We start from the raw sequence: 26538 nt of genomic DNA, 5'->3' as shown, positions 1-26538 counted from the left end.
GAATTTTAATAAAGGGTGGGACATGTTAGAGTGAACGTGACAATTAGCCAATCAGTGTGCGCTCGCGGCCCATCTCAGCTTCCTAGTTTGGTTGCAGTCGACCCATGTGGGTTCAATGTTGACTTGCGGCTTGAGAAAGTTGAAGAGTTAACGCTGCATAACTGTTGTCAGTTTTGAAACGCTGCTTGTTGCGTTTCGACATGTCTTCATCATTCTTTTTAAAAACAAAAGAAAACCCCAAGTTTGCCAAGAAGGGGAAAAATACGGCGGGCACGAAGCGAAAGGTAGGTGAATTGAACTGTTAGCGGGTAAGCTAAACCATAGGGTTCACTCGTGGCTTCTTAACTGGTTTCCACTGTTGTTATAACGCTTTTATTTACGCTTTTGTGGTAGATACATCGTATTTTTTCCCCCTCGCAGGGTGATGTGGATCCTACCGGAAAAGGCAAATTACGAGCGAAGAAATCGAGCTCGAAATATAATGAAGAGATTTCCAGCGACTCAGAGACGGAGAGGTGCGTTTTCAGTGGGGGTTATACATTAATCACAAGCCTTTGGCCTCTAAATAAAAGCACGAGTCTTAATGATCTTTGTGATAATTTGATTTTTCCAGTGCCACAGCGCCAAAGAAAAGGCAGTCCACCGAGCAGATTGAGTATGAGGAGACTCCACAGGAGAAGAAGCTGAGATTAGCTAAACTTTACCTGGAGCAGCTCAAGGAAGAAGGTAAACTTGTGTCATTTACACAGGCACAACATTAAAATTCATTATTCCAGAATGAATGAAAAGAATTCTTCTTATCTTCAGAGGAAAATAAAGCAGAAGAAGCCTCCTTTGAGACAGATCTAATTGCGGGAAGACTTCAAGAAGAAGTGGTAAGACATTTCCTATGTGAGCCCGTTTAATAAATGGTAGCTGTAGTACCAGGGTACCTTACATGACTTGGTTATTACACTGCCAGTTTCATGTGTTGAGCTATGTCTCTGTGTACTAACATTTACTCAGATTGTCCCCTCACAATGAAAATATCGTGTTGCCAACTCTACACCTAACATTACAAACTGTTGAGCCTGTTGGCCAGATGTTCCTTAGATCATGCTGTTGTGAACGCCATTCATCCTGTCATTAATTGAGTTTTCACTTCTGGTCGATTTGCCCTTGCTCCTTTGTATGAATCGATCTCTCTATGCTCGGCAGTAACACAAGTCCTCCTGAATATGTAGCAGAAATGCGCTCAGTATTTTGTTTTTGTTTTGGTTTGTTTTTTTTACTTGAGGCAGACATTTGATGGTATCTGTGGGTCCTTATATTTTGGCAATAATTATTATGCTCTCAATTCCAAAAAGTTGATTCTGTTCATCTGGACGTAGTATTTTCAGTGGGAGAAACATTTTGTCACTCATCAAAGTGACTTCTTCAGTCTCTGAAGACTGACATGACTTCTTCAGAAGTCACTTGGATGAGTGAATTGACAGTACTGAACAGGTTGATCAACATAGAGGTAGACTACACTTCAGAGTTTCAGAGGGGTTTGCTGTTATGACATTCCTATGGCATAGATTCAACTCAGATGTCTAAATCAAATCTTAATAAAGTTTTTTATGTTCCCATGATTTTTCAAAGTTTAGTTAGGCCACAGTTTAGTTTCAGTTTCACAAGACAATTTTCTCTAAATTAAATAATGACTGATGTAAAAATGCTGATGTGGTCTTCTGGGTTACAGTTCAGTAATTTTTAATAATTTGCAGCTTTACATCTTATGATCAGATGCAAGAAATATTTTGGTTGTACTTGATCACATCAAAAACAGTATCTCATTGATACTGTTGTTTTTTTTTTTGTTTTTTTTTTTGGATTTACTGTACTTGATTTGCTGGACTTGTGTTTATAATATTGATATTTCTGTGGATGTGAGTTTATTTTATTTTTTCCTTCTCCCATCAGCTTGAACAGAGAGGAAAGCTCCAGCGGCTCATCGCCAAAGATGTAATTATCAGAATTTTCATCCTTTTAATCCCGCTGTGTGTCTAATAAGAAGTTTAATGTTATTTATTTCTGTGTGTTTTTTGTTTGCTTGTTTTTAGCTCATACCACCAGATCCTTCAGAGATCAGGATGTTCAGAGGACACAAACTTCCAATTACGTGCCTGGTCATCACTCCAGATGACAAGTACATCTTTTCTGCTGCCAAAGACTGCTCCATCATTAAATGTTAGTGTATAGTTAATCCTTACAATTTTTTTTAAACTCCTGTCGTGAAAATAAATTCAAATTATTTCACAGTTGTGAAGGCTAATACTTTAATAATAATATGTTTGGAAATGTTCTTATTAGGGGATGTTGAGAGTGGTAAAAAAATACATACAATACCTGGTGGAAGGAAGGGTACAGAGGATCGCCATGTTGGACATACAGCCCACATCTTGTGTATGGCCATATCATCGGATGGCAAGTACTTGGTGAGTAGTTCTTCCTCAGCAATTCCTGCTTTTACCAATTTTGGGAATCCAGCTTATTCTACCTTTCTTACCAAAGTGTGACCATAACGTCTTTGTTTACATATTTTTAGGCCACTGGAGACATGAACAACCTGATCATGATTTGGGAGGCAGAATCGTGTAAACATTTGTATAAATTTACAGGACACAAAGGTGCTGTGTCGGTATGTTCTTGATGTTTTTTTTTTTTTTTTTTTGTTTGTTTTTTTTCCCCCCTCACTAGTTGGCTACAATTTTGACATTTTAACATCTCAGCTGTGCGTTGGTGATACCTGCAGTTCTCTTATAACACAATCTTCTTTTTCCTTCACAGGGCCTTTCATTCAGGAAGGGGACTCATGATCTGTACAGCGCCTCTCATGACCGCTCAATCAAAGTGTGGAATGTGGATGAGAATGCATATGTAGAAACTCTGTGAGTGACCAATCAGAAAATAATTTCTCACATTCATTTGGCTCTAGTGTGTGAAATTAACTGTGACTGTAAATTCCTGTAGCTTTGGCCATCAGGACTCGATCACAGGACTGGACAGCCTGAGCCGTGAGCGCTGTGTGACTGCAGGAGGGCGGGACGGTACTGTACGGGTGTGGAAGATAGCTGAAGAGTCTCAGCTGGTGTTCCATGGCCATGAGTGAGTCTCTTGACTTCTGTGCATTGCTTGTTCTCACCAGTGTGCACAAATTCAGGTGCTTTGTCTGTTTGCTTGTTTTCTAAGATTCATATAAAAGCATTTAATAATTGCACAGAAATGTTCATAGTCTGCATTAAAAATATATGCAAAATTACCATCTGAAATAAGAGAACCTGAGAATGAAGCCAGAGTGTTTCCACAGGAGTGGTAATTGTTATTATTTATCTTTAAACAGAAAAAGCGATGCTTGGCTGGAATGACAAGTATGCTGAAGATTGCTTCCCCAAAGACAAACTAGCTCAAGTTAAAACTTGACTTTGTAGTTGGTGTGGGGGGGGAATCTAAGCAGAATGTAAGAAAGAGAAGACAGTGGATAGCAAGGTGCACCTCATCTGTTGGCTTCAGATGAGAAATTATTTCAAATATTGAAAAAACCCCATATTCTTCAGCATATGCAATAAATAGTTAAAATAAGATAACTAGTATATATGAAAAATGTTAAAGTCTACACATTCTCATTTTTGTTCTTTATAGGCAATTTAATATTTTATAGTGTTGTATTTAATTCTAAATTTGAGCATTTTTGACCTATGGTCTTTTGGAATAGGGTAAATATTGACCAAAACAGAAAACGTAATATGGAAATATTGTGCTAATACACATGGTTTACACGCAGATTTGTTCACAAGCACTGTTTGTGAACCAATCACATTTTACTTTTTTGGCCTGAAAAAATAAATTAATAAATCTTAAAATTAGAAACCATTAGGAAATTATTTTTGGACACTGCAAATGTCAGCTAAACCACTAGAAGAAAGAAGTGGCTCGGTGGTGTAGTCGTTAACACATTAACCTTACATGCAAAAGATCTTCAGTTCAAGACGGAGAGCAAACAAACCCAGAGTCATGCTACTCAGAGAGCCAGTCGCAGGCTTGGATAAATGTTGTGTCAGAAGGTATCTGGCTGTGCCAAATCATACACGCAGATCCCATCTGCTGTGGCAACCCCTAGGGAAATAAGGGAGCAACCAAAAATGGCCAAAAATCAGCACAATTTCTCATGGATGATCTTGCTCTTCTGCTGCTGGCACTATACTCTCATATAAAGTTTGAAAAAATATGAAAGAAATCAAATTATTACTACCTTTGTTACCTTTGTTACTACCTTTGTTACTACCTTTTTGACTGCTGCGTGGTTTTTATTGTCCCTCTACCATTAAACATGTCTGTTGGTTGATTTATATAAAATCTTTTGATATTAGATGTATTGGAGTAATTTTCATTCTGAAAATTTAACAGCACAGCTTGATTTTTTTAATTTTTTTTAATAGATGTACACATTCATAAATGCATATTTATTTATAGTCTATTTTTCTTTAAGCATACAGTGAGACTGACAACTCTGATTTTGTTGTCTTTTATTAAGGGGTTCAATTGACTGTATCCAACTCATAAATGAGGAACACATGGTAACAGGAGCAGATGATGGGTAATAATTTGCTGCTATGTTGATTCAGTTTCTTTCTCTCCATTTTTATTTATTCGGTGTGTAATAGTGTGAACTAACTCATTCATATTTCCTGACAACCTCAGCTCTGTGTGTCTTTGGAGTGTCAACAAGAAGAAACCTCTCAGCACAGTGAAACGGGCCCACGGTTGCCATGGTGATGCAGGGATTGAGCAGCCTCATTGGGTCTCTTCAGTGGCGGCACTTCAGAACTCTGATACTATTGCCTCAGGTGCCTATAGCTGTGAGAAACCTCTTCATGTGCTTTTCAGTAACACATGGACCCGTTTTTATTCGCAGGATAATGTAAATAAAGTGTTTTACGAGTGATTTGTTTGAATGCAGATGTATTCAGTGCAAGTAATAAATTCATTCCTGATGAAAAGGACATCAAAGTAATACATCAACCTAGGTTGGTGTTTAAGTAAGCTGTCGTCATTTGGCTTTGTATAACAACGGATCTTCCTTGCAGGTTCCCACAACTCAGAGGTTAATGTGTGGAAATGTGGCCAGAATTATCGTGGGCTTCAGCCTCTGTTCAGTGTACCAGTGGTAAGCAGTTAACCCTTTCCTCTCATTTAAATAAATAAATAATAATAAGTTGCATAAATGCTTATTTTCTTTCTCTACTTTCCTTTCCTGCCTAGTCTGGTTTCGTCAACAGTTTGAAGTTTTCAAGCTCTGGTCAGTTCTTGGTTGCAGGAGTTGGACAGGAGCACAGGTACATTTATACTCATGTTTCCATAGAAACTAAAGTTCCTGAAAACTAATGAATGTCAGCACAAGTTCATGTTTAGTGGACAAAACATCCACTAGGTGGCAGTGTTAATCCATCTTTAACATTTTAGAATTTTTAGGTTGACTTGGCCTCATTCATATAGTTATGCAGTTACTAACTGAAGGTAACCAGGAAGTATGATGTTGGATAATGTCACACTTGTCATGTAGTATTTTCGATCAGTTTAGCTGAATGCAAGGTAAAATAAAATGTGCAAGTGGATCAGATATTTTGTCTTGATGCATGCTCAATCATCCAGGTCAGTAAATCCACAAAAGATGATTCTGTTCATGTTGGGGAAACCTGCAGTCAGCTGAGACTGAAGAAGTCACTTGAATGAGTGATGAAGCATTTCTCCCACTGAAAATCTGTCCAGATGAACAAAATCAACTTTTGTGGATCGGATATTTTGTTTTGGTGTGTCGATCATAGTTACAGATTTTACAGAATGACATGTAAATCTGAACTGTTTTTTTTTTTTTGTTTTTTGTTTTTTTTCTTTATTTTGATTGTATTGACATATGAAACAAACAGTGTTAAACTTGACCACTGTGAAAATTGCTGAGGGGAACTGACAGTGATTATTGTAATTTGATATCCAAAATGCTTTCTTGTGTACTGGAGGGTCTGAGCTGCTCTATAGTAAATCCATCCACCCACTCATGGCTGTAGCTCAGGTCATCTACTGATCAGAAGGTCAGTGGTTCGATCCCTGGATGCCCCTAGTCTTCACTCATCCATTGGTGTATGAATGTGTGTGAATGGTACTAAGCACTTAGACGCATACAAGGTGGTGCTTGTGTGAATGGGGTGAATGTGGCATGTTGTATAGAGTGCTTTGAGTACTATATAAGAATCAGTCCATTTTACCATTTACCATCTCTTCCACTTATCCATTTCAGGGGGGATTATCCCAGCTACCACAGAGCGAACTGTTCTCTACAGTACAGTTTAATTAATCCAAAACCTTGTCCGACAGATAGGATTTTTATGACTAATACCTGTATTGACCAATTACTCGTTTGCTCTCTGGACCAGCTGTTGCTTATAGGGAAGTTACAGATTGCCTTCATCTGCAATCAAAACTTATGACTTATCTGAAGGGATCTTGTCTTTTCTTTACTTTGTAAATGTTTATCAGTCATTATAAATACCAAAACCTCGGGATCAGGAAATGGCCTAGCTGATATGTCAGTCAGACTAATTGTGCCTCCAAAGATGTGCAGGTTACTCGTACTGTGTGCATTAATACTGCTCTATAGCAGTGTTTTTAAACTGTGTACTGATAACACGTCAGGTGGTCCCCCACCCTTTTTTATTTCCAAAGGTGCAATATCCGTGTTTTCCAAAAAAGTTTTATTGGAGCATTGGAGAGGTGCTTTTTTTTTCTTTTCTAACCTTACCTGAATCCATCTTAGATGAGCTCGGGCTCAGAGACAGCTTCTGCATTTCTCAATCACTGTTTATTCCCTCGAGGTTTTTGCTTTGCATGCTAGAGTTTTAATGAACTGACAGTTTTCAGGAGTGTGCCTGAGCCTGTGCATTGATTTCTACTTCAGAATTGTCTGTTTCCAGCACGGTGTTGCCTGAGGACACACAGATCACAGACATTAATTACTGGTTTTCAACCTTTGCGCAAAGAGATTTCTCCGGATCTCTGATTTTTAATGTACCATAGATGATGAAATTCTTTGCAGTCTTCTATTGAGTGGGCAAACCATCCTCAATTTTTCTTCTGAAAGCCTCAAGCTCACTGTGGTGATCGTTTAATACAAAATGTTTATGACCTGTTACCAGATATCAGATTTAAACCATTTCTCCAGTGTTTTATTACTCCATCCCTCCTTATTTGTTTTTTAATTAACAATCCATATGGTGGTTAATCATTAATCTTCAGTGAACTGTTAGTGTTAAAATAATGATTTGTAAATAAATCTTTGTTTTGTTTACAGATTGGGACGATGGTGGAGACTAAAGGAAGCCAAGAATGGAATTTATGTTATTCCTCTTAAAAGGAAACCCTCTGATCCAGAGGAAACTAAAAGCGCTGAATAGAAAACTGTTAAATGCTTTTCCTTTTGTAAATTAAAGATCTAAAAATAAAAAATAAAATCTCAGGATTTTTTTAATTTTATTTATTTTTTCTTTACTTACTTTAAAAAATAAAAAATAAAATCCAGACAGTATCTGTTTCTACAGTTGTCTGTGGATTCCTCTTGTTATTAAAAGACAATAAAAGCTTTTGGTTTAGTGAAGAAGTCAAAGCATTGTTGGTAAGGCATCCCTGCATAAAAATAAAGTGTGAAGAGGCTGAATTGTAGGAGAGGAAAAAAGACTGCTGGTTCTATTTTGTGATCATAAAGTTTTGAAGTGTCATGATGTTCTATGAAAGTTAGGCTGTAAGTGTGTCTGGAAAAGTGATGACTGCTTCTGTGTGTAGGGTATTGGAGGAGTCAGATCAAAAGTTGTGAATCATAGATATGGTGGTAGCAGACCAGCATATCATTTGAATCTCATAAAAATGTAATTGAAAGTATATTGGCATCTTTTAGTAATAAGGGAAAAAAAAGGTTTACAGCTTATTTCTACTTTTACTTTACTTGACATTTACTTGGTATTTACAGGAGGGAAAGTGCACAAAATCTTAATTATACAAGTGATTTGTCAGACCAGCCTCAGGGACTGCAAGCTGTTGACTAGTGACATTATGTCAGTGACAGTTATTGTTATATAATAACCAAGAATTACCAAGAATTGGTATTTGCACCATCTTCAGTCATCCTGCAGGTGTCCACTTAGACCCAGGTGGACATGTTGATGCCATTTTCATTAGGAATCGTTTTATTATCCAACTATTAATTTTGTATGCCATATAGGGGGGAAAAAACAGTATCATCTTCTTTCACAGTTAAACATGCAGACAATAACATTTAAATTTTTAATAAAGTCACTTCTATTTATGCTGCAGGCAGACAGTGGGTACAGTTTCACATCTAAAACGCCAGTCCGCATTTAATGTGTAAATGTAGGATTCGTGTGAACTTTTTTTTTCCCCCATGTACAATTGCAGGTACTCAACTATTAAAACAACAGCTATCCTGCACTAGTTTGGTAACTGAAAATTTACTGAAATGGCAGAAATCGGCTAATCACGCATCCAGATCTCAATTGCGATTCTTGTGCATAGCTCCTCTGAATTTGACTGAAAGTGGGAACCCAAACAAAGTAGAATTTGATCTTTTAATATTAAAAAAGAACATTTTATTTACATAAATTACAAGTAAGCACGCACTGCTATACCAGTCTACATTAACACACGTCCTTTACGTTGTCTAGTTGCCTAGTTTTCATCACATTCACTATAGTTAGTCACACATTTTGCTTAACAGAAGGGCTAACTTTATCTCAAAGCATTTTTTTGTCAATGTCTAAACATCTGGATATATTCACAGCACTGTAAGAACACAATAAGAACAGCCTTTTGTTTTTGTATAACACTATTGCTTCACAACCACCCATTTGACAACAAGACTCTTTAGGACAAGGCACGGTGCATTTAATCACATCTATCTGTAAACCAAGGAGATCACAGCATATTAAATCTATACAAAAAAAAAGGCTTTACAGTTGATACATACTGCTCACTGTAAGAACATCGTTATGCTTTCACAGTTAGAGTTACCATTGCCACTGTCAGTCTAGTTATCTCTCTGCAACATGTTAGATGCCATGGGGGCTTTGTCATACACAGCTCTGTTGGATGGAAGGATGATTGATGACAGGATGGTTGCTTCTGCTTAGAGAGGAATGTTTTTCACAAAGAGGATGTTGTGGAGTCCACCACTTCTCGCCCGTTGCAAACTGCTGGCACATAGTTGGAGGCTGATCCTGAGGGAATAAAAGCAGTGATGTTAGAGTTTCCTGCAAACCAGAGATAAAAGCTGCGAGGAGCAAGTGGTCCAAATACATTAGGCACCCTGTCTTTAAGTACAATTTTGAGGTATCCTTTTTGTGCATGACTTTTATTGTGAAGTTTATTTGGCTGATCACGATTATACAGACTTGCACATAAAATGTTACAAAACAATACAGTTTCTGTCCGGTTGCTTCATCACTAGCTATAATTGAACAATGTGAAATACTGCAACCAGAAATCCATCACAGCTTACAGTGCTATTTTCCAGACAGTATCCTTACATTGTTGAATTCCTACTTTTAATTGCAGCAATTAAATACTTTTTATTTCTTACATCATTTTTTTTTCTGACAACAGAAATCACTTTAGTCTAAGAGACGAGATAAAGCATAAAGTGTCAGAAGCCTTTTAATGCGCAGCTTTTCTTTTGGACTAAAAGCAGTGTGAGGTCTCCCAGCTATAAAAGAGTAAATGGCACGCTCACTATAGAACCATGTAAACGTCTCATATATATTTAATGTGTTTTTTGTCTGTGAACATAGTCAGTTTATTAATTGGTTTCAGATAAGACTTTCTCTTACCCAAAATGAAAAGAAAAACATAATGGCATGGTTATTAATTGCAGAGCTATGCTGCAAAACTACAGAAACAAGCAGGAAAAACCTTTCAGTATTATATAGAAATTTCTTCACTCTTACCCATGTTCCACTAAATAAGAATAATAAATTTAAAAAAAAAAAAATGAAATAAATGATATTTCAGTGTTTTACTGCAATGCTGTCATTTTGATCTGAGTTTCACAGTGAAACTGTCAACTGTTACCCAGTTTTATTTCTGATTTTATTGTGAAGCACTTTTGTGATTCTTATACATTTTAATTACTTACTTTTTTGTAATACTTACTTAATTTTTTAATTATGTAAGATGCCCTATCCGTATGGAAAAGGGTATCTCAGCTTAGAAAGAACACAGACAGGCATATTCTTATTTGCCTGCCAGCACCTCACAAATTTAAACAGTACTGTATATTTCATTTACAGTGCTGTGAAAAAGTAATTGCTCCCTAAACCTAATAACTGGTGTTGGCACCCCTGGCAGCCAGAGATTAGGCAGTAACACGTTACTTGTAACGTGTATAGTAACGCGTTACTTGTAACTATTTGAAAGACTGAGTGTAAACACAAAAAATATTTTATTTTTTGTGCTGGAATGTGCAGAAAATAGGTTTAAATGTTAAACTAATTTCTTCAAGTCAGAGAATGTTGCATATAATTAAATTTTTACTTGATGCATAAAGTTAAAAGATTAAAACTGATAAAACAAGTTAAAAAAAAAAGAGACTTTTCCATTTGATTACATTTTGTATGATGGATTATGCAGAAAAAGTAGAAGTGGGCTGAAAGATCTATCGCTTTATTAGTTATTCAGGTTGTAAATCGTGTTTTTAAAAAGTAACTAAGTAATTAATTACTTTTGAAAATAAATAATCAGTAAAGTAACGGGATTACTTTTTTGGGGAAGTAATCAGTAATTAGTTACTGATTACTTTTTTCAAGTAACTTGACCAACACTGCTGGCAGCAAGAACAATGCGATAAAGCATTACTCTTTCACACAGGGCCAAGTTGGTTTGACTGGGCTTTTTATTTCCTGTGAAGTGTGACAAATATGCAAAAAAATATCATAAATAAATAAAATTAAAAATAAAAAGGCCAATTAAAATAATGGGCAAATCCTGAAACAACAGATTTTTCAGCTTGCAGCCCATTTGTGCTCGTCTACAAATTAAATAATCTCCAAGTTTTACGTAGACTGATTGTTTAATATTGGAGAAAGCCATGTTAGCTGATAAGTTGTGTTAAATCTCCTGGCTGTATATTCATATTTACCATATAAAGTGTGTATGTTAGCATGTTGAGCTAAAGACCATCTGGTAGTCCTTTGTCTTTATGTTGTGTTAATAGTTTCTTTTACAAGTAAAGAACCATATTCTGTATACTCTGCATTAGTACCTTTTGAGAAGCTTGAGCTGGGGGCAGAGGCAGACGTAGAAACTGTGGTACTGAAGCGGTTGGTTGTGACTCTTAGTGTGGCCACATTTTTCTGGGGCTGAAAAAGGATGATGTGGACCTTTGGGGCGAAGAGGCACCCGAGAACCACGGAGCCACTCAGACTGACGGAGATGCACATGGTGGTGGTCTGTACCTGGGATGAAAGAGAGCATGTGTGTAGCTACATCAGTCTGCTCTTTGTTTTTTGTTTTTTCATTTGGTCTTCAAAAAGACTAATGAAGTTCATTCAAAGGCCACCTGGTCCCAGTTCTTCTCTCTCACACAGCCTTTGATTAAATCACTCATATTTTCATTTATTCCCTGTTCTGGTTATTTACAAACCTTAACCTTAATGTGTGGTTCCTTTCAAACATCCATTAATCAATCTTTACATTAACATCTTTTCTAAAAGTCAATCAAAAACCAAACACAACCCTGTAACAAATATTCACTTATACATGGATATAAGCTTTACTAATAAATAGTGATATAATAAATTAGATGTTTAACAGAAGGTTAACAACTGATAATCAACTTTTTGTTCAAGAAACAGAAAGCAAAAGAAAACGTTACCTGGATGGAATCAAAATGAAAAACAAATCAAATTTGTCCCTTTCAGGTTTCTTATAGTTATTATTCTCACATTATTAGCCATATTTTACATTTTGAACAGTGTGTGGTTTTCAGCTGCGTTTGTTAGCAATTCTAATTGTCCATTTATATGCGCATGAACATGAGGGCAAGAAGTCGAAAGAGAGATAAGCACAGCTGGCCGTCCTGGAAAGTCGGAGCCTTGTTAGTCATATTTCAGCTGCTAATGTGAGCTGACTGCTGGGGTCATCTTCCTGAGCTCCGTCTCTTCCCACCCCACTGGTTACCCCTGCAGTCCAGGAACTTCTATTTGCAGAACCACAGCATGAAGTGAAATCTCTCCCAAACATACTGCACAATAACAGCACTGCAGAAATATGAGAAGTCATCATGCATTTCAACTTCAAAAATAAGTAGTGAAAAGCACCACCAGGACTCCTGGTAACATAACTTTGCCTTCTCTCTGCAGCTCCTAATCTTTTTCAGCCATAAAGATAACTTTCTAGCAGCTATTCCCTTTAAACAGATTACACAAGTAATTAGAAACCACCAGTGTTTGCAACAGCACAACATGAGCTGTATTTGTATGATGTATTTCATTGTTAGACATTTGCATTTAATGTCGTTTTTAGCTTATTACTCTTTCTTAAATTTCCTTCCCTTTTATGAAGCACAATTTAATGTACTTTAATTTAGCCTTTATAGGTTGTTTACTCACTGTTTTATTACCCAGTGAGTAAAGTTCATACTACAGAAACTATTCTGTAGAAAGGAGACGGAAAAAAATTAAAGGTTTTGAACATGAAAGAAAATGTGTCTACATAACAGTAAAACCTTGGGCTCATCATGATTCACTAGGCTACCCTCATTACGATATTACCGTGTTATCCAACTCTAATTTGAAATGTGGCAGCTGAACCCACAGCCATTGTTATTGTTGTCACACAGAACCAAATCATCAAGATCTCCAGTGCAGTGTGAAACCCCTCATTCCTTCAGTTAATCTCTCGGTTGCAATTTTAGTATGAAGCCTTATTTCCTACAAAATGTATCTGGTCTCTTAGGGGCCACTAAGGATCAGGAAAGTTGGCTTTTGGTTCATGGGTTGGGTACCCAAAAGGCTGCTTACAACAGTCATGAAAAGCCAGAGGTTTCTCATGATACAAACCCTCTGTGACCCTAGACCTCCCCCCTATCTGTTTGCACAACAAAGGCCTTGTTGCACACTTCGACCAAAATGCTGTGACAGTAGCCTTGGGACTGCCTAAGGCATCAGCACTCATAACTTACATGGTCTGTCAGTTTTATGCTTAAAGTTTTGTCTTATTTATCCTATGTCACATTGCACAAATAAATAAATGCATTTATATATGCAGATATTAATAAGACTAATATGCTATATGGCTAAAGTCACAATGCATATTCAGCATGCTTATTCAGTGTAGTTTGATGCACTACAGACTAAATTTAGCCTGTAGTGATTTTTTTAAAGGCTAAATGCTGCAAAAACATTATCCCTATGCGACAACTCTGTAGCAGATTTGTCAAATTTCCTATTAGGGAGGTAGTGCCACAAAATGGGCAACAGTAGGCCGCTCAAAATGATTATTAATACAGACCATAATGTTGCTTATTGTGTTCCCTGTATGGGTTCCCACTGGGATTTAGCCTAGGTTTTTAAAAACAAAACCTATTGTAAATCTCTAGAATCCATCTCTTAGCTGAAAAAATGGGTCAAAGAGCATTTAGTAATGCCACGGTTTAATGAATCAATCTGACTGTCTTTAACTATTTCTATGGGTATATTCAGACCTGATCTGTCTCCAGTCTTTGTTGTTTTCTTGAAAGATCCTTCAACTCACATGAAAAGAAAGCTTTCATGAGTCTAGGTGAAGGTGATCAAATGGAATGTGAAAGTGACACCTTCTTCAGGGATGCTAAAAACACAGGGGACAGTCATTTATAGACTTTGTTTGCACTACTCCACATAAGTTGGCTTTAGAGGTTTATAGAAATATGAATTATAAATACTCAATTTGCTATTTATCAGGAAAAAAAAAATTCTGGATAGTTACCCTGTAGTCACTGGCTGTGACGTAGAAGATAGGCTGAAAGGCGAGCCAGATGATGCAGGTGGTGTACATGGTAAACCCAATGAACTTGGCCTCGTTGAAGTTTTCGGGACACTTTCTTGTCTTGAAAGCGTAGACGGTGCAGAGGATGATGAGAATGCAATTGTAGGTGAGAGAGATGAGCATGCTGGTGTCCCTACTGTTGCACTTGAGCGTAACAATGTTTCTCCTCTCTGGGCTCACCTCCTTTCGAACCCCTGGCACCTCCACAAGCAGCCAGATAACAGCCACTAGAAGCTGGCAGGAGATAAGAGCACCACAGATTGCTACCTGGGAGGCCGGGCTGATGAAACGTGGCCGCTGCGCTCCATCCTTTACCCCACTGAAGATGCGAGCGATGCGGTTCGTCTTGGTTAGGAGAGCTGAGTAACATACTGCGAAGGAGGTCCCCAGGCCTAGACGGCGTAGGGTGCAAACAGCTGTGGAAGGCTTGGTGATGTAGATAAAGGTCATGCTGTAGCACATCAGCACTCCCAACAACAGGATGTAGGAGAGCTCACGTCCACTTGCTTTAACCACCGGTGTTTCATTGTGCTTGAAGAATACGCCTACTACTGACAGGGTACACAGTATGCCAAGGCAAGAAATGGTAACAGGCCCAATAGCCCAGGCATCCTCCCACCGGATGTATTCTTCAGGCAGATCATAGCAGCCAGTCAAGTTAGCCAGAGGCCACTGACCGAAACTACAGTCAGCACAGGTGAACTCATCCTGCAGGTACTGGTAGGACTGACAGGGAATACAGATCCAGCAGCACACATCACCAGGCTGCATGCTCTTCACTTCATTCTTCCTGCAAGGGTCACTACATTGGGAGGTTGGTGGCACATCACCACGCCAGTGCACCATGGTGGTATTCAAGGTCAGGTTCTGGTCCCAGTAACCAACTTTCTTGTAGACGAACTTCCCCTCGTCTTTGTGGTAATGAAAGATGTTGTAGCGGCTTATGCCATCACCAACTGAATCAAAGCGCACCATATTCTCTGTGTCTGCAGGTTTGAATGGTGCTGGTGGGAAGCATAAAATACAGCAATGAAGACTTAAAGGAAATATAAAGGATTTAAAAATTCAAAGCCAGGAATATAATAATAATAATGACAACAACAACAACAACAACAACAACAACAACAATAATAATAATAATAATAATAATAATAATAATAATAATAATATAAGAATAACACAAAAGGCAAAAAAAGAAAAAGAGAGCCAAAGTTCAATTCATGGACTGAAGAACACATGTTTTTGTATAATTTAAATTAAAATACTTTTTTTTCTGCTATTTCATGTAACAGGAAATATAAATGCACTGCGTTATATACAGCTTTTCCTATCAAGCCCTCTAAGCCCTTTATACTACAAATCACATTTTTAACATAAGACAGTTTCACGCATATGTTGTTAGTGTTAGTTCAGGAGGGCAATGGCACTTTGACAGCAAATTAGAGGATCCAAGGATCCAAACCACTAACCTTAGGATTAATGCACCTATTCAACACCTATTCAACCTCCTGAGCCACAGCTGTTCTCTGAATTTGTTCATTCATTCGTCCTGTCAGTATTATTTTAAGAAAAGTATGTTCCCTGCCCGCTGTTTCTTCAGTGCCAATTCATGGATTATTTTTTGCTAATTGAATAATTACAAAGCCTTTCTCTGCTCAGCAGAAGTTGTTTGCTTAATCCTGTGTCATGGCTCTTTGCAACCCTTATTTGCTTTGTATCCATGGTGAAATATTACCACTTCCAACCATTTAAAAAACATGTTAAATTCTTTTTTTTTTCATGTTTGTTGTTTACTTATGTTGTGCATACCTTCAAATTTGGTCTTCAAGATGAACTCCTTGTAGAACCTTTTGCCATTACCTGGTTTCATAGCATCGCAGACCTTAGATGTGTTGGAGCACACTGCTTGCCTCATGTTGTGCAGGGCATAGGCCATCGCATAGACTGCGTTCACCACAAACATGATTTTGGATTCCTGTTCGAAAGTTCCATCTCGTAAGCTGTAGTCAGCACAGCCAGGCTCCTGTAGGTTGCAGTCAAACCGGTGCTCCCAGAACTCCCTGAACCACGGGTTCCTCATATTGGTCGATGGGTTCAGTTTGGTAAAGTAGTCTTCAAACTCTCTGACAGGATAGGAGGCTAGTTCAATGGTGAAAGCTCCATCTGCTGCAGTCTCGCTGCCCCTCACCAAACCCTCCTGTGCTCCCCACCCATCACTGGCCACCCAAGTGAAAGTGACATTCATTCTGGCAGCAGCCACAAGGAGCTCGCGAGCGTCCTCACTGCGCGTGAACAGGATGACAACCTTTGCGTTAGACTTTTGTTGCAAGGAGCGGATCACATTCTCATAGCCCTGGCGGTTCATGGAACGACTCACTTTGGCTGAAGTGGCAATGCAGATTTGGCGAGAGCGGGCCTCCTGCTGGAAGGCGTCAATGCCTGTTTCACCATAGTCACCCTCTGATGCTACTGTTGACACGTATGTCCAGTTAAAGTAACGCAGAATCTCAGCCATTGCTTTAGCTTGGTAGAAGTCAGGGGGCACGGTGCGAGCGAAGTAGTCATAGCGGGTTTTATCACTGAGCTTTGCACTAGTAGAGGCATAGCTGATCTGAGGGATCTGGAACAGTCGCAGGAGGTTAGCCACCTGAGGAAAGCAAAGAAACGAAAATGCTATCAAAACAGTCTCATCACATCCTCTCATATATATATATATATATATATATATATATATATATATATATATATATATATATATATATATATATATATATATATATATATATATATATATATATATATATATATAAATATATATATATATATACACAGGAACTGCTGGGAAAAAAGGAAATAGGTGCAGTGATATATTGAAATATATTTAAACATAAATAAACATACAAATAAGGGGAAAAATAGTTTGTACAATTCTAAAAGCTTGAAAGTCAATATTTGGTATGAGCATCTTTATTCTTAGACACAGCCTGAGCGCTCTTAGGCAGGCTTTCTTTTCTAATCTTTGATGAGTCTACAGGTATAGTTCTCCAGGCTTCTTGGAGGACATTCAAAGCATTGCTTTGGATGTTGGCTGCCTTTTGTTTTGTTCTCTGTTGTGATGATCCCACACTGCTTCAGTAATGTTGAGGTCCAGGCTCTGGGGAGGCCAATCCATGACTGATAGTGCTGCATTCTGTGCTTAGCTAGGTATGGTTTTACTGCATTGACCCCAACCGGTCGCAGCAGACGGCCGCCCCTCCCTGAGCCTGGTTCTGCCGGAGGTTTCTTCCTGTTAAAAGGGAGTTTTTCCTTCCCACTGTCGCCAAAGTGCTTGCTCATAGGGGGTCATTTGATTGTTGGGGTTTTCTCTGTATGTATTATTCTAGGGTCTAAGGGTCTACCTTAAAATATAAAGCACGTTGAGGCGACTGTTGTTGTGATTTGGCGCTGTATAAATAAAATTAAATTGAATTGAATTCATTGGCAGAGTGTTTGGGATCATTTTCATGCTGAAAATGAAGATGCTACCACAAAGACACATTGCATGATGGATCAAAATCTGATGGTACTTTGCTGTGTTCATGTCCATCAATTTTGACAAGATCCCCAACACCACTAGCGACACTGCAGACCCTCACCATGACAGTGCCTCCACTGTATTTTGTATGTCAGACAAACCAAGTGATTATTTGCTGGAATTTCAGAAAAAGGCTTGAGCCGTACACTGATGTGCTCCCAACACTACAAAGTTGAACAAGATTTTTTAAACATACAGTCATATTTGTTTAAATTTATTAAATATACCTATTCCTTTAATTGTACTTTTTAACCTGTCTTGCATTACACATAGATGTTTTATCAATTCTTAATTACAAAAATATGGGTTCCAAAATAATAATGAAGAGTGCAGAGTCATTGTTTTTGCTGTAAATTGTATAATAAAGTGTAGAAATTAATTAATTTACTTATAAGTCCTGCATTAAGTATTTATTCATTTGTTTATATATTTTTAAGCTATTCTACTTTTTGACTTGTATATTCTGTTTGTAGTTTAAGTGGAGCCATTAAGTGCAGATTAGCTATCTGTCTGATAGTCTGATTCAGCTCAGCGGTGGAGACTGGCTGTGGAAACAGCAACAATTCAGTGTTTCTCTATCTCAGACTGCTTATTGTGTCAGAGATCCACATCACCAGCAGCCAGTGCCACAAATCGATTCAACAATAGTGCAGATAACAACAGCAACAATGGCAGACAGATATGAGTTTTATCAGTGGGATTTTTCTGTTTTCTCCACTTGAGCCATTCTGTCAAGTTATTGGGGGAAGATTTTGCTGGGACTTATGATACCCATGTAACCCAGATAATACATTAATTTCCTCCTGGAGCTGATTGCTGGTGCTGCTGAGTTCACCAGGGCTAGATGATAATCTTTGACTGACAACTCAGCGTGGCATCCTTGTTGAACACAAGCCTGCAGAAAACGACTGTGTCGTAGTCATACCATAAACTCATGGCAATTATTTTCCCACACAGTATTACAGTGCCATGGCAGCAAGGCAGTAAAAACTTGTCATTTTCCAGGAATCCCCTATGAGACACAGTGGTGATTAGTGAATACCCATGGGCTTCAATGTGACCACCTCCTCCCTCAAGCACCACTGTTTGCCTGGAGGCTTTCCAAACAATGGCATCCCCGTGTATGTAATTGGAACCTACTACACTAACTCCAAGCCCCAATTAAAGTACCATTTTGTCTCCCAGGTCTCTCATTCCAGCTCACAAAATCCTAAACAGAGCTATTAGTCCTTTCTGTGATGATATAAATCATATGTATTATCCTGCATACACACCAAGTATACAGTGTTCTGCATGTAGCATGTTCCCAGATCATGTTACTCAGTAATATTTTGTTAACCTTGAGATGTAAGTTATTATTTGTAAGTTATTATTATTTGGTGCTATATATAAAAACATCCATCCATCAATCCGCTTATCCTTTTCAGGATAAGCTGTCTTATCCCAGCTGTCTTAGGGCGAGAGGCAGGGTACACCCTGGAGAGGTCGCCAGTCTGTCGCAGGGCTAACATAGACAGAGACGACCATTCGCACTCGCATTTATTCCCACATATGGGTAATTTAGTGTTTCCAATTAACTTAACCCCATTGACAGCATGTCTTTGGATTGTGGGAGAAAGCCGGAGAACCCAGAGAGAACCTATGCAAACACGGGGAAAACATGCAAACTCCACACAGAAAGACCCTGGCCTGATGGTGGAGTAGAACTCAGGAGCTTCTTGCTGTGAGGCAACAGTGCTAACCATCATTAATTTAATTTACCACCTCTTTGTCTGCTCGATAGTGCACATATCAAATCAGCTAATCACACGGTAGCAATTCATTGCATTTAGGCATGTTAAAGACAACCTGCTTAAATTTAAACCAAGAGCCAGAAAAAAATCAAGTCAAAAGCACGAAGTTGAGATAAACAACATTAAAGTATGGATTCTCCATTGTGGGGATGGTATTATGGTGTGGAGGATACTTTAGCAGTAGCATTGTTGATGACCAATAACAACCATTTTATGACAACAGTGCTCCCATCTTCTGATGGCTGCTCCGCAGGAAAACATGCCTTCCAACAAAGTTCAAATCAAACTAGTTTCATAAACATGGCAGTGAATGTATTCACACGGCCTCCACAGTCACCAGATCTCAGTCCAATAGAGCAGCTTTGGGAAATGGTGGAACTCAAGATTCACATCATGGATGTGCAGCCAACAAATTTGCAGTAACTGTGTAATGTCATCATGAAAATATGGACCAAAGTGTCTGAGTAACATTTCCAGCACCTTGGTAACTGTATGTCACAAAGAATTAAAACAGTTTTTTTGGCTAAAGGGGATCGATATGGTGCTAGCATGGTGTAACTAACAAAGTGCCTCATGTATATCAGGTCAAAACACAGACGTGAGACTAGTTGTTGTTGTGAATGCAATCCACAGTAGGCTGTTAAGACTAAAAAAATCACACTAATCCCTATCTGCAAGTTGCCATCTGCTTAAACTTGTTAAGCTAAAATACCCAAAAGCTAAGAAGCAGCATAAAATACACCACAACCTCCTGAGGGGAGAAATAGAGTAAATATGATGTATTTTGGCATTGAAACTGTACCCAGTAGTATTCTTTCCAGTGATCTTAGTGTGGTCTCATGCAGTTATTTACACTGAGATATGTCTGTTGTTGAGACATAGGTATGCCTGATTAAATCCACTGATTAAGGTTATGCTGCCTGGGATATATACACCTTTTATGCAAGCTAACATGTCAGCAATCACAATGAGCCAGTCAGTCACACTTGCATGATAATAAGGTAGTTTCCTCTTGCAGGGTTTTTTTAGACAGGCAGTTGGCCTTCATCAATAGATTCTTGGAGAAGCTTGACAGCGCACCTTTCAGGACGGCACTGGAGTGTGTGACAGTAACCGTCTGTTCATCCTCATGTGGTATTTCCCACTTGTTCTCTCAGTCGGATAGAAACACCCACCGCACCGGCTCAGAGGAAGAGACACCAAAAACTCTAGACTTGTATTTTATTTTGTGATTAAGTCACATAGCTTTGGAGGACTGTACACTTTCACTGACACTCATTTATTTTATTTAGTTAAGACCTGGGTCCTTATTTTACAAACTTATAACTCAGGCTTTTAACTTCAGTCAAACTCATATTAAGTCTTCTCTATATAGAACTTTTTTTATTTTTAAGTTTGTGCATAATGAAGAAAGGTGAAATATTATCATATATGAAGCAACCATAATCAGATCTCTAGTGATGAACCAAACCAATATAGGTTGTTTGGATCAACTGCCCAAAGGTATTCCCAAAATTACACATAGTTCTGATCATAATTAAAATTGTACATTCACAAAGCATATGTACACAGCAGTCACAACTACAACTGGGGGAGGGGTGGGTATTTTCCACCAATCATGAGCGATCTTTAAATTGAAACTCTTTCCAGATGTAGAAGTAACATGAGCTGTGCCCATTTATTTTTTGAGGACGGGTTTATTATTACATAACTGCAATATTATTTGCATAATTAGTTTACAGACCTCATTAGAATTACAGGTTATTTTTAATATATCATAGTTATTATGGAAGTACATTAAATAGTTAAGGGTTGTTTTGGTTCTGTTGTTAAGGAGGCTCATTAGTCCAGCCAGAATCTCTTTAACAGGAAAAAACAGAGAAAACGCTCTATTATACTGCACAGGAAGTGCTTTCATGACTACCAATTTATACATAAACTAATACTTTTATTAAAAAGCTGTAGGTCTTTATATGTCAAGAGAAAGCTGTTTGGTAATCAACATTTATTTCATTGGCATGTTTATGTTGACTGATGTCATTACCTTGAATCATTATTTAAATGTTGTAAAACTTTACAACTTTTGGGTGACTGAAGGTGAAAATGATGCTTAAAATTGTTGGTTGTATTCAGTTATCATGATATATTTGGTAAGTTTTGGTAATTATATTTGATTAATTGCAACTTGAAATGACTGAAATACATTTCGACCCTTAAATTTTGGCAAACATGGCCCAAATGGGGATATGTGCTCCTTTTCAGATGATCATTATTATTATTAAACTTTTCGTCCAGTTTTGATGAAATTATGCTCAAATGACCTGGAACTTTATCAAGTGCGAAATGCAATTGTCAAATATTAATTCTTTTATTATATCTGACCTTGAAATTGTCCTTCAAAGTAGTAGGAAACCTAATAATGCTTAAAGGTAAAGTTACATATACACATATAGACATACATCCCACAAGTGAGCTGCTGTTATCGCTTCCCGCATTGATCAGGTAAAGCATATACCCTAAGGCTATTGCAGAGCCTGAGTTTGAATCCTCCCTGAAGCCTTTTACTATGTATATTCCCAGCTCTCTCTCTCTCTCTTGGCTTGCGTGACATCTCTTCATTGTACTATTTCAATAAACACTAAAAAAAAAAAAAAAAAAGCCCCCCAAGTAATATTTTCATTTTCTTTCAGAATAGGATATTGAAAGTACTGTGAGTAGAAGTTGCAACGGTTGAACAGATATAAACCTTTTCTCTACTGGTGCGCTACATTGTTAAAAATTTGAATAAATCTGATTGTGGAGACATCCAAAGGCCGACATTTGGCTGAATGATAAAACTAACATATCTACATATCATAATGTTCTGAAATTGTGTACTGGAGAAAGTGATCATGTCACATCATCCCATTCCACGTTTTGATCTGGCCTTGTAAGATGGACTCTAAAACTGGGTGCAGTTTTCTTCTGAACTGTGTGATGTAGAAAAACAATCCTGCTACGATTTCTAATGTAGGGCTAATGTTTCAAATTAAGTCTTCCTTTCTCTGATTTTTAAATTTGAACATAATAAAGAAAAATTATCATACAAAAAATTGTTGACTAGTGATTGTATAAGATTTTTTTAGGGTCATTATTTATGTTCTTTTGGCCTAGCAATTCAGTTACATAGATATTTTAAGTATTGTAAGTCCACTGAATAGTTACAATGTATCAGTTATCTATCCCAGTTGGTCATGTAACTTATATTTCAAACATTAACGTCCAAAAGAGCACCATCAGTATTCAATGTAAAAATATAACAGAATGACTGCTTTTCATGTTAATTTAAAAAACAACATTTAATTCCGCAAATTTTTGTCTACCACAGCCCCCTCCCTGAGCAGTTTCCATCAAATATATTGCATGAAAAATAAACCATGACCACATGTTCTGAGTAGCGTTGTGTGTAAAAAATAAATAAACAAATTAAAAAAAGGGGGGGGGGGGGGGGGGGGGGGGCTGTAAAAAAGTGTTTCTATTTCAAGAAGAAAGTTAGTCGCCAAAGTAAAGGAATCTAAGAATGTAGTTAGACAATGGCCAACATGCCGAATATCTATGTCAATATTGGTTCAGTCAGTAATATGCATCATGTAGTTTAGACCACATTTGGAGGAAGCATTAAAAAACTGAAACAGCTGGAACATGGGAAGAGACTTTCTAATATGTCTTATAATATGTTTCAGGATGGAAAGCCCCAAAGATCAAACTGAGTCCTGTAGTAGATACAGCAGATGACACAGGTTAAATTTGTGCATATATGGTTTTGCTGCTGAATTAAGTACAATGCATTTGAATTGTATTAGTTAAATTCAAATACTGAAATTGATAGGAAAGGGTTGAGTGCAAAAATAAATATGCAGTGTAAATCATTAAACATGTTAATTACTGATATTTTTAATCAAGCTGCTAAAAAAGTACACGGTAATTAAATTCTTGGGCAAACTATAGAGTTCATTTAATTTAATAAGAATAGATTTGTTGCTACATTAATGATACATGTCATTTTAAAAAACAAAAAGAACAACAATAACAATAAATGTACTAAGTCTGAGCTCCACTAAGTCCTTGTGTTTTTTGTAGGCTATGCAAAAACACATCAAAGGTAAAAGAAAAATAAACCTAAAAGTGATATAACTGTAAATGAATCGGAAAGCAGTTTGTATGGAGCTCTTTGAATGTTCAATCTATCATTTGAATATGATAATTTATCGATGCACTGAAATATATGAGAAAATGGTTGTTAATGAAAATAACAGCTTAGCATCATTTTAATGTATGCAGCAGTTTAAACTTTGATCAAAACACTCACTGAGAGGGAGCAGCACTAAGGCTAAGTTGTTCTGCTCTACTGTGAAGAGACAGCTGAAACAGCAGAACACCAGTGGTGACTTAATTGACTGTGCAACATCAAACAGACACATAGTTTACACTAAAAATGTTCGTTCACTTCGGTCTAGTTTTTTTTTCTCTTATGGCAAACCCAACACCAAGTGTGAACCTTGTGTTCAGCTGCAGAGTCTCTCTGCAGTTCTCCAAACCTTCTTCAAAACTGAAAACTCCAATTCAGATGAATCAACATTCTTCTGCTTGCTATTCTTTCCACTTGGAGCTATACACACACACACACACACACACACACACACACACACACACACACACACACACACACACACACACACACACACACACACACACACATACACACACACACACACACACACACACACACACACACACACACACACACACATATATCTATATATATATACATATATACATAGTGGCTTGCAAAGGTATTCGCCCCCCTTGAACTTTTCCACATTTTGTCACATTACAGCCACAAACATGAATCAATTTTATTGGAATTTCAAGTGAAAGACCAATTCAAAGTGGTGTACACGTGAGAAGTGGAACGAAAATCATACATGATTCCAAACATTTTTTACAAATAAATAACTGAAAAGTGGGGTGTGTGTAATTATTCGGTCCCCTGAGGCAATACTTTGTAGAACCACCTTTTGCTGTAATTACATCTGCCAGTCTTTTAGGGTATGTCTCTACCAGCTTTGCTCATCTAGCGACTGAATTTCTTGCCCATTCTTCTTTGCAAAACAGCTCCAGCTACTTGCGTGTAAAGGATCCAAAGGGACTATCAAAAAGTAAACTAATTTTCAGACGCTTATGCAGTGCCACATTTCACCAAACAGCTCGTGTGAACAAGGGCACAGGGCACTGCACAAGAACCTCAAATAATGTTCTATGTGATTTGAATTTGGCAATACACTCCAGGAAGTCACTATCACCTCAGATTCTAAATGTAAGTATATATGGCCACAAACAGACCCATATTTAAACAACTGAACTAAGCCACAGATACAAACACACAAACCCACAAAAACAAAGGGCTAGACCTATTCACGTGTACTTTATATAAGACCATGTCGTGCATGCATTTATGTCTGTGGATCCCAGCCGGCTGTAATCAAAATCTGATATCACAGCTCATATAGCTGGCGATGCAAAGGCAGAAAGGATTGTTTGTTGAATTGCTTGCATGAGCTATTTCAGGAACAGGCAAATCTTCATATTAAACATACACCTATTATTTCCTCCCACCAGCAAAACAATACTCACCACACAAGCAACCTTTTGAGCCACACTTGAGAACAGGAATACATCTGCTCTTTATCGCCTTCTTAGAAAATAATGCTTTGATATATCACTTCTAGCTCCTAGCACTTCTGAACCAGCTTGATAGGTTTGGCAATTTTTACTGTTATTAAGACTGAAGTGCAGTGCTCCTGTCACACAATCTTCAGCGCTAAATTTTAAATAACAGCCACGGGTTCTGCGTAAAGGCTCATTTTTTATTTATGTGATACTACGTAGGAAAAAAAACAACAGCTCTAAGACGGGCGAGATGAAGGGAAGTGCATCGAGGCACAAATAGGCTAGCACCATTATTGACTGTGTGGGTCTTGACTCGAACCAGCTTTCCAGTCATTACAATGTTTTCCTTCACTTTGAATGACATACTGATGTGCTAATTAGAGAGCTGCAATGTGTTCTCTGAATGTGCTAAACTTTTCACTTCTAAAATAACCGATATTATATCCAGCTATAATATCACATGATAAACAAAAGTCTTTTGAAGTTAACACCAAAGCAAGGTTGGTTTTTGTTTTTTGTTTTACCTGACTTACTCTGTGAGCGGGGGGAAACAGAATAAAGACAGAGTTAATAAAACACTGCACACCAAACGTATTAAACATCGATATGTGGCGGGACAGATGTTATAACCTGAAATTATTGAGGACCTTCCCAGATGCTTCAGCAATGATAAAATAGAGTTTATCTACCGGTCTTGAAGGATTTAGTTGGTGTTTTTTGAGTATAATTTCAAAATATTACACCTTTAGATGTCTGCAGTCTTGATGTCTGGAGACTGAAGGGAGATAAGTTGATATTGTCATATTACATGCCAGGGATGGTTCATCTTAAAAAAAAATTTTAATGTCAAAAAAGTAACCCAAGATTTACAACACTTTTTTCCCAATCCATACATGAGTTAATGTAGGTAGATTAGACACAAGCAGCTGGGCTGTGCATATAGTCTGTGCAGTGGATTGAGCTGCTTCAGAGCTCTGCGTGTTGCATTTTTTTATCTTCAACATAAAGTTAATGTTGAAGATAAACCTGTGGCTATGCCTCTAAGAAAATGTCATTTTTTAAATTGTTCAGCTACCCAAGCATAAGACATTGTGGGAACACATTAAAATTATTTAATTGTCTTTCTTAAATGATTTCTCTGTGATGCTAAGCTAAATCCATAGGTGTAAAATGTGTGGGCTGCTGGTTATGAATCATAGATGCTTCTATATGGCTAACATCCTGTTTGGCACGGCAAACTATTTTCAAAAACCTCAACTGTGAGAAGATATAACAAAGACAACAAAATACACTGGGATGAGCAAGGCAGCGATGCAAGCCTTCTAAATGTTGCTGGGCTAATTATGAACAAATCCT

The 26538-nt window shown here is 37.7% G+C and overlaps 2 protein-coding genes across 4 annotated transcripts in view; one reads left to right on the top strand and one right to left on the bottom strand.

Moving 5' to 3' along the window:
• Positions 1-81: 81 nt before the first annotated feature.
• rrp9 (ribosomal RNA processing 9, U3 small nucleolar RNA binding protein) lies at positions 82-7531 on the top strand. Of its 2 annotated transcripts, none has more exons than XM_085406950.1 (15): positions 82-284; positions 421-515; positions 614-726; positions 808-875; positions 1945-1986; positions 2085-2211; positions 2335-2459; positions 2570-2662; positions 2812-2912; positions 2995-3129; positions 4556-4618; positions 4723-4868; positions 5109-5188; positions 5284-5357; positions 7367-7531. In XM_085406950.1, exons 1-15 carry the CDS (start codon positions 201-203, stop codon positions 7467-7469), a joined length of 1449 nt encoding a protein of 482 aa, XP_085263076.1. In that variant the 5' UTR covers positions 82-200; the 3' UTR covers positions 7470-7531. The 2 variants fall into 2 exon arrangements, with proteins under 2 accessions (XP_085263076.1, XP_085263075.1); XM_085406949.1 differs by having other exon boundaries at positions 4723-4880.
• Positions 7532-8897: 1366 nt separating this feature from the next.
• LOC146670165 (metabotropic glutamate receptor 2-like) overlaps positions 8898-26538 on the bottom strand; it is a 28251-nt gene continuing 10610 nt past the window's right edge. For both annotated transcript variants that reach the window (XM_085406947.1, XM_085406948.1), the window contains exons 3-6: positions 15916-16753; positions 14047-15110; positions 11342-11534; positions 8898-9302 (exon numbers count right to left, since the gene is read on the bottom strand). In XM_085406947.1, coding sequence (XP_085263073.1) covers positions 9229-9302; positions 11342-11534; positions 14047-15110; positions 15916-16753 — 2169 coding nt within the window. In that variant the 3' untranslated portion in view covers positions 8898-9228. The remainder of the gene's footprint in view (positions 9303-11341; positions 11535-14046; positions 15111-15915; positions 16754-26538) is intronic.

This window comes from Rhamphochromis longiceps, linkage group LG5, assembly GCF_057381845.1.
Source record: "Rhamphochromis longiceps isolate RC_006_pf linkage group LG5, R_longiceps_female_GT1.1, whole genome shotgun sequence".
Lineage (NCBI taxonomy): Eukaryota > Metazoa > Chordata > Actinopteri > Cichliformes > Cichlidae > Rhamphochromis > Rhamphochromis longiceps.
Note: the sequence above shows the minus strand (reverse complement) of the source record. Positions and strands in the feature narration are given on the sequence as shown.

Bases quoted from the DNA above. Each gene is read 5' to 3' on its own strand.
- rrp9 (XM_085406949.1), top strand. From the start codon at position 201: ATGTCTTCATCATTCTTTTTAAAAACAAAAGAAAACCCCAAGTTTGCC. The intron at 1,987-2,084 runs GTAATTATCAGA...GCTTGTTTTTAG, and splicing joins AGCGGCTCATCGCCAAAGAT to CTCATACCACCAGATCCTTC. The intron at 5,189-5,283 runs GTAAGCAGTTAA...TTTCCTGCCTAG, and splicing joins CTCTGTTCAGTGTACCAGTG to TCTGGTTTCGTCAACAGTTT.